Raw genomic sequence first — 8,624 nt, 5'->3', positions numbered from 1 at the left:
AATAGAAATTGGGGGCGACGAGTACATTGAAAAGAGAGCAGAGGTTCGTTGCAATGAAACATTTCACAATCTTCGTATTGATTTGGTGGAACACATTTACAAGATGCAACACATTGACCTCAATTTGGATCCGGAGGAGGACCCGGAAGACGAGTTTTCAGAGGACGACTTCATGTAGTGTGTTTATTTTAAATCGTTTAATGTATGTTTTTTTTGAGTTTGTAGGTTTAAAATTTCTAGTGTTTTTTTTAAAGTTTGTAGGATTTCTATTTGGACAATGGAAGGTAATGTTATTTTTATTTTGAAGTAATGAAATGAATGATTTTTATTAAAATTATAGTTTTTATTTAATTAACAAAAAAAACCTAAAGTATAGCACCATTCATTGGGTGTACGAGACCACACTTTTGTGGTAATCGGTGATGGGGCGTCTATTTGTCGGTTTCGTTTCCATAGCGAACTGCTCCTATAAAACTCCCAAGATTGGTTAACGGGCGGACACCCCAACACTTCGCTTCCATCCCAACCTTTGTGCAATTGGGTCTTTAAGTTTAAAAGCTATAGACATACGACACAACACAGACTGTCTTCCCCTTCATCGTTGCTCTCGAATTTTTTGCATTCCCTCATTCTCCTGTGAGTATAAAAAGTTCTAACCTAGTTTTTTTTTTCTTCATAACTAACCTGGTTAATTGTAGAATTTGGTTTGTTTGTTTTGTATGTCCTGATTGATTGTTGTTGCATTGCAGGGAATAATGCATAACAATGATCTGGTGGGATCTGTAAGAAAAAGAAAAAAATCAATAGATGTAGAAGGAGGCGATGATAGACTAAGCAGCCTGACGGATGATCTTATCCATGAAATCTTTTCTTTTATGAGCATTAAAGATGCTATCAGAACCTGTGTTTTGTCGTCTAGATGGAAGTTTATCTGGACTTCAATGCCTGACTTGAATTTTGAAAATCTCAATGATCGGCCCCACCTCTCCAAATTTATTTCTAATGTTTTGTCTAACCGCAATAAAAAAATACAAGTTTCTTCAGTCAGTCTGTTACTTGGGAGAACAGTTACGGACGATGAATCTGTCTCGAGAATTCTCAGCTTCGCATTCTCTCACAATCTCCAACAACTGAGTGTTATACGTGCGCCTGGGAATTCGATTATATTCCCATATTCCTTCATTGTGACACCAAAGTGGGACCTCCCAGCTTTAACCACATTGCATCTTCACTGTGTCAAACTCATGTCTGATGACCTTTTCTCCAAGTGCACTAACTTGAAGAACCTCATCTTAAAAGAATGCACATTAATGGAGGAGATGGAAGTTTTAACTATCTGTCATCCTCGACTTTCTGATCTTACACTTGTATCTACACCCCCGGATATGGAATTACAGGAGGGTGTGAATGTGGTTGCACCTCAACTCAAGAATCTCACTATTAAATGGTGCCAAGGGGAACATCTGATTTCTGCACCTGGGCTTACCTCCTTGGTCATAGAAGGTTTTCATCCATGCCAGAGTTTTACTTGTACAAAACCAGGTTTCCATTCTTTGGAGAAGGTTCGTATCTATTTCTATGATGCAGGGAATGCAGATGCTCATAAAATAGTTTCTCTGCTTCAACAGCTCCATAGTGTCAAGCTTCTTACACTTAATTTGCAGATTCTCCAGGTATTGGATTTGCTTCTTTCATCTTTTAATCTCAACAATGGAAAATACACTTTTATTTTTCTTTCACAAAACAAGGTATTCTTCCATTTGGCAAGCCTCTACTTGAAGATGATATAGCCTTCCATAACTATATGTGTGTGTGTGTGTGTGTGTGGTTATAAAGATGACATTAATCTATATCTAATTTCTTTTTGTTTTATTTTCTGCAGCGTCTTTTTTCAATAGAGGTATACCAGGAGTTGTTGCATTTGGCTGCTCTACTTCAAGATGAAATAACCCTCCATAACTACATGTTCATTCAGAATTCTGAAAAAAAAAAAAAAAAAAAAAAACAGACATATCCGTTCAACAGTGTTTAGGAAACTGTTTTTATCATTTTTATTATATGTGACATTACATACTATTTATTGTGTTTAATTTCAAGTTGTGTTTGGTTTCTTGACTGTGCAGGTGCGGCCCAGATTTAGGAATGTCAAACGGAGGATGAGGAAATCAGCGGTATGTGAGAACTTGAGAACCAATTTTTTTCAAAACCAACACCACCTAGGCCAATTGCACATAAAAAATCTAAAAAGCACGTAAAAAAACAAAAAAGTATAAACATGCATATATGTAATTTGGTTTTGTTATATTTTGTGCAGCGTTTTTCTTCAGGCATGGAAGTAAGCCCATATAAAACTTGTGTGTTGGCAAATGCAAAGATAGTAAAGTTTGTACCAAGTACTCAAGAAATAGTATACTTGGAAAAAGTAACCACATGTACTGAAATAAAAAACTATGATGATAATTCTCCAAGTTCCATCTTCCCAATGGTCTCACGTGAGGTATCTACACAATGCTATATTTTTCCTAGTTTATAACATTGTAACATTACAAAAACTTGAAATTTTTTACGACTTGCAGGAGATTATAGTTATGGGGGATATAGCATTAGCACATGTATTTGTGAGACACCTGAGGATATTGGTAAAGGAGTGTAAAGCAAATACAGATATTGAGACTGACATGGCTCATATGGATGAACATGGCAAACCACAAGTCTGGATGATGCTCTGGGCATGGGAATTGCAATATAAGCTTAGGAAAATGATGGCAATGCTTCAGCAAAGGGTAATTGTAGAACTAGAGAATTGTCGCATGATGGCATCGTTAAGGCGAAGATATAATATTATGCAGAGGGGATTAGAGACTCATCCCATAGTTACATGGTTGGAGGATATGCGTGCATTGTTTGAGCGCATTCAACGGTTGATATCTCGGCTGTCTGCATCAAAGAGCGATGTGTTGCGACCAATTTTTCTTAGTCTATGTCAAGATGCTGTCATTCTCACCAATAATATGTTGGGATGGATATTGGAGACTACAAACTCAACTCGACAGACGATGAGATTATAAGTTATGGTTAAATCAAAAGGGTCGTTGAGTTAGGATATCATTATTAAATTTTACAAATTACGTTAGAAAATTAGATAAGATTGCAATCTTTTAAGCTTAAAGAAATTATTTTTTATAAACTTCAATTCTTTTAGCAGCTTGCAGACTTTAAAAAAAACATTATTTTTCTTGCAGAATGCTAACGTTTGGTCCACCTCTTTTTCTGCAGATGTGGTCAGCTGACTGCAGACGTTTTAGTGTTTTACCTTTTGAAATACAAACAATATCTTAAGATCTATTTTTCTTCTACTGCTTCTGCCAAGTCAACACTTCTTTTCATGGATTAACGTTATTGTAAAAAACTTTAATTTAAACATCAAGTATTAAAAATAATATAACAGTAAACTGCAGAAATGGTCGAGTGGTTTGCCTTTTTTTTTTTTGCCAAACATCAAGTACTTCTACATCCCGTCTATGTCCCTCTCCTTGTTGTTGCTCATCCTCTCCTAAAGCTCAGATCAAGATGAATTTTTATAAGGCCTGTCATAACTTTACTCAACACAAAACGGTCTCCTCATGGTTTAAGGAGTTGAACCCTTGGACCAGAGATTTCATTATTAAGGAACGCCTCGTTTGGATTGACATTGAAGGAGTTCCTTTGAGAACTTGGAGCAAAGTAAATTTCTGAAATATTGTCAATAAATACGGTAGCATTGTGTATATGGATGATGATTTGGAAGAGAACCTTTTTACTAACCGCGTTTGCATTGAAACTAATCTAACGGGTATAATCTCAGATGATGCTTCGTCTATGGGAGAAGTGAATAGTAATCATATGCCCTCACCTGCCCCTTTTGAATTATGTGATTTTATTGATGATTCCGAGAGACATGATCAAGATTTTATTAGTCCTACAAATTCTAAGAGGCAGGATGATTTTAATGTCTTGTTATTGGTATTGATTATGATGCAAGTTCTCCGGATCTTGATGACACAACTCATGAGGATTTGCTTCATGATCCTTTTCAGTGGATGAGATCTAAAAAGAAAGATAACATTGGTTATTATATATATTTTTAAATACTACATAAAACTTTCAATTCTATAAAAGCCGTGAAAATTGACTATTTAAAAGTTTTTTTTTTGTCAATTTAACCATCAAAAAGGAAATATGTGCATTGAAAGATTGATAACTCATGTCTGCTATGCAACCAAAATTTTCTAGTTTGTGTGAAGATGCTGCCATTCTCACCAATAATATGTTGGGATGGATAAAGACCATAAATTAAACTCCCTTATAATCAAACGGTAGATTTATTTGGCTTCTATTGCATTTAGTAGGTAGGTAGGTAAGGAAGAACATTGGAACGATAGTTGCATTCTTGTTAAGAAAAAAGTTTGGTGGAATGGAATGATTTTGAGGTTGATGTTTGCTTGAGATTCACTGAAAAACTTGGTTTGTAGGTGTTTGTGTTGCCTTCTTTTTTTATCTTGTTTCACAAACACATATTCAAAGACTAAATACAAGGAATGCTAATGTTAATGATGCTCCTAAACCCTTCTATTGCATTCGATCATGTTGTTTCCATGCATCCTTTCCAAAAATGTGTTGCATTTGTGCTATGTGGTTTTTGCATCACTTTCATTGCATGTGGCTTTAATTTCCAAGTTGAAGCAAGTTTTTTATTTATTATTAATTTCGGATATAATAGCCATTTAGTGTTGTTATTAGTTGGTTATAAAACCTTCTATTATTTAGAACTATAAGGTCATTTTGGAAAATGTGTTAAAATTTGGTTAGATGTATATAAATGACCATTTGGGATGGTAGTTTTGTCATTAATCCCTTAATTTTATATGTTTTTATTCGGCAATGTCAATCAGAACATTCAATTCAACTGGTGCAATTTACACCAAATCTAACATAAGTAGATGACTAAAATACCCCCAACTTCTCACAATTTACACCAAATCTAACATAAGTAGATGTATGGAAATAAATTTTTAAGAAAAACAAGAATTTTAAGAACTTGTTAGTTAACATTTTTTTCAAAAAATTTGCACGAAAGTGAATATTTTCCATTTTTCAAAATTACAATGAGGTTGGTGAACTTTGAAAAACCAATAAATATTGTTTTCTACAATTTTCCAACTCTAAAAAATTTATAAAACACAAACATACTCATCACCACAAGGATGATGATGAACTTAAAATTATGTGATGTCTAAACAGGAAGTACAAGTATGACACTCATAGACTTTGAAGGATTTAGTGAAAACTTTAATCTGCAAAAAGATTTAGAAAAGAAAGGTATAGTTAAACATATGCAAATGAATTATCTAAAAAATATCAACGTGGATAATTTGGAGAATGCTAAGTGAAAATGTGTCTACAATGTTTAGCTCTCCAACCACATCATCATCTAGGAAAAGAATTGAGCTATTCTTAATTTAAAAATCCAAACACAGAAACACACGTAGTCTAAAATCTTTATATATATCAAAAATATAAAGCCCAATTAGTTTTAATGAAATAATAAACAGGCCCACATAACTAATCTTTTTGGTGGTGAATAAGTGGGTTTGATAAGCCCATGCCACTTGATCTTATGCAATCAGTGATACACATAAATAACGCTGACTGAGAAATAAGACGCTCCTTATTCCTTCTTCAGTTCTTTGCCTCTTTGCCAAAAAATCCCGCATTCTTCTTTTCTTCCTCCTACGCAAGCGACCACTGAAAATCACGCCTCAAGGCAAGCTTTTGAAATTAAATTTGATCACTCCATTATCATCTGGAGAGCAAGACGAGATTATCCATCTCCATCTACCTTCACGAATCCTCTCGTTGATTCCAACCGCGACTCCTCCCTCCGGTCGAAGCTCTAAGGGGTTGACAGAAAACAGATTAAGGGGCAGGGGCAAAGTGGGCATGGGAACAGGGCCCATTTTTTTTATATTATATTTATTATTCACAAAACTGAATCAAGCCAAATGCTAATCGGTCGGTCATGAGATCACGATTTTACGCACACACATAGAACGCAGATGTGGTGCAGACGTTTTACCTTTTAAAAAACAAACAATATCTTAGTATCTATTTTTCTTCTACTGTTTCTGCCAAGTCAACACTTCTGGATGATAATTTTCATGGATTAACGTTATACCCTCACCTGCCCCTTTTGAATTATGTGATCTTATTGATGATTCCGAGAGACATGATCAAGATTTTATTAGTCGAGGCGGGATGATTTTAATGTCGTTGTGGATTTGTCTGGCTCCGCTCTATTGGTATTGATTATGATGCAAGTTCTCTGGATCTTGATGATACAACTCATGAGGATTTGTTTCATGATCCATTGATCAGCGGATGAGATCTAAAAAGAGGGATAACACCGGTTATTATAATTTTTTTAAATACTACATAAAACTTTCAATTCTATAAAAGCCGTGAAAATTGAAAATTGTTTGGTTTAACCACTTAAAAGAATTTTTTTTTGTCCATTTAACCATCAAAAAGTTTGAATTTTTTTTCAAAAAAAAAAACAATAATTCCCTAAAAAACTAATCTTTTGTTTTGTTACTTGCAATTCACTAACGGAAAAAACGTAGAGCGTATTTTTTTTGAAAAAAAAATACAAACTCCCAGCAGTTCAAAAATCTTTCAATAGTAAGGGTGTGTTTGGCACGGAGCTTTTGTAAGCGTTTGGGAGCTTCTAGCTTCTAGCTTTTGATAAAACGCTCTAGTTTAAACAAAAAGCTTCGTTTGGCAGTACGAGCGTTTAGCTTTTAGTTTTAACAAAACGTTCTTATTCTAAAAGCTACTTCATGTAGCGTTTAACAAAACGCTCCTAAGCTTTTGAAATCAATTTCCATAATTACCCTCAAAAATATATTTTTATATTTATTTATTTTTAATCAATTGTCCTTTTATGTAATTTTATATATTTCAAAAACTTCCAGCTACTTTTGCCAAACATTCATATAACAAATAAAAGCTACAGCTTCCCGCTACCGGCTACCTGCTACACGTTACCAGCTACCAGCTAACAGCTACTTTTGCCAAACACGCCCTAAATCAGATAAAATCGAAGTTATAGTGGTTTTTACAGAATTTTAGCATAATTCAAATTCTAAATGAGAGGCTTGATAGTTTCAAAGTGGACTTTGTTGCAGTATTTTCGAAGTGGATAAATACTAAATGAGATCCTTGAGGTATTGCACCTTGATGTTGCTTATCATGTGCATTGGCAAATAGTAATACTCTTGTACAATAAAAATACTAAAACATAACATATTATTTTTTCTTTTCTTTCACAAAAGAAGGTATATGATAGAACTCATCTCATATTAGACCAGTATCACACCATAAGCCCAAAGGTAGAAATCAGTCCTTAAAAATAAAAAAAATAAAAAATAAAAAAACCAGAAGAATCAATCCAATCAGGCTTAAGACCCGGAAATACTAAGTCAAAACACGTTGTAAATACCAACTCAACAGGATCCCGAAAATATCAGACATTTAGTTACTTAACCTAGACTATAAATACACTTGTAAAACACACACAACAGAGACAATTTTTTGACACCTTACTCATCTAGACTCACTTTATCATTTGTAATAGCATTATCAAGCTCATCTCTGTAATTTATGTTCAAATCAATAAGATCATACAAGGCAGGTGATCATTATCACCTCTCAATGTTTTATGTTGGAGATCATAGCAAGGATCAACGACTTTCCTTGTAAACCTCCTGTGTTATTTTGATTTCAATTCCATATTCACATTAATAACAACACCACATCCTCTCATGCAATTTGGTTGATATTCATCTAGTCGATTTTTTACCAAAACAACTGCTACGCTGAATGTTAGAAAAATCATAAGTTCCTCAAATGAAGTCAGATTTTAACGTTCTTTATATGCACGCTCTCGGTTTAACGACTATTACGAATTTTGTTTAGATTACTAAAGCTAAAAAGTAATTTATGAAAAAATTATTTTTTACGTTACGCAGAGTCGTGCCGGTTTAAATCGCGAAACTTCAACGGGTCATAACTTCTTCGTTATAAGTCGGATTCCAGCTTTCTTTATATGTATGAAATCCTTGTGACATATGTTATAACTTTGGTTAAGATTATTTATCCTAAATAATCTTCTATCAAAAAATCATTTTAAACACTTATTATCCCTAAATTGACTAGCCCGAATCTGCGAGCGTTACACATGAATTCGATTCTCGAGGCTTTTTTATTAGACAAGACCGGTAGGTATGGAGCAGGAAAGGGAACCGCACCCTGGAACACCATATTGGGGGTGCGATTTAGTGGGTTCGGGGAGACTACCCCTCCCTCTCTCTTCTTATGTGATTGGTCAACTTTTTTTTCCAATTTTTTTAATATTTATTAAATTATATATATGCTAAATAATTATAAAAAATATTAAAATTCAACATTTTTATTTCTCTATGAAATATGTATAATATTTATATAATATATATATTTTTTAAAAAAATAAAAAAAAAAGTTAAAGATAGTGAAAGGAAAAAAAATAAAATAATAATAATAATAAAGAT

General features: G+C 33.8%; 1 protein-coding gene across 1 annotated transcript; it reads left to right on the top strand.

Annotated features, from left to right (window-relative positions):
* The first annotated feature begins 540 nt into the window (after positions 1–540).
* LOC145166625 (uncharacterized) lies at positions 541–3,193 on the top strand. Its single transcript, XM_079085644.1, has 6 exons — positions 541–636; positions 750–1,673; positions 1,883–1,900; positions 2,124–2,171; positions 2,315–2,497; positions 2,577–3,193. The coding sequence occupies exons 2-6, from the start codon at positions 756–758 to the stop codon at positions 3,066–3,068; spliced, it is 1,659 nt and encodes a 552-aa protein (XP_078941770.1). The 5' UTR covers positions 541–636; positions 750–755; the 3' UTR covers positions 3,069–3,193.
* The last annotated feature ends 5,431 nt before the right edge of the window (positions 3,194–8,624 follow it).

This window comes from Lactuca virosa, chromosome 3, assembly GCF_052849685.1.
Source record: "Lactuca virosa cultivar CGN04683 chromosome 3, Lactuca_virosa_CGN04683_v6, whole genome shotgun sequence".
Lineage (NCBI taxonomy): Eukaryota > Viridiplantae > Streptophyta > Magnoliopsida > Asterales > Asteraceae > Lactuca > Lactuca virosa.
This window is presented reverse-complemented; position numbering and strand designations above follow the sequence as displayed.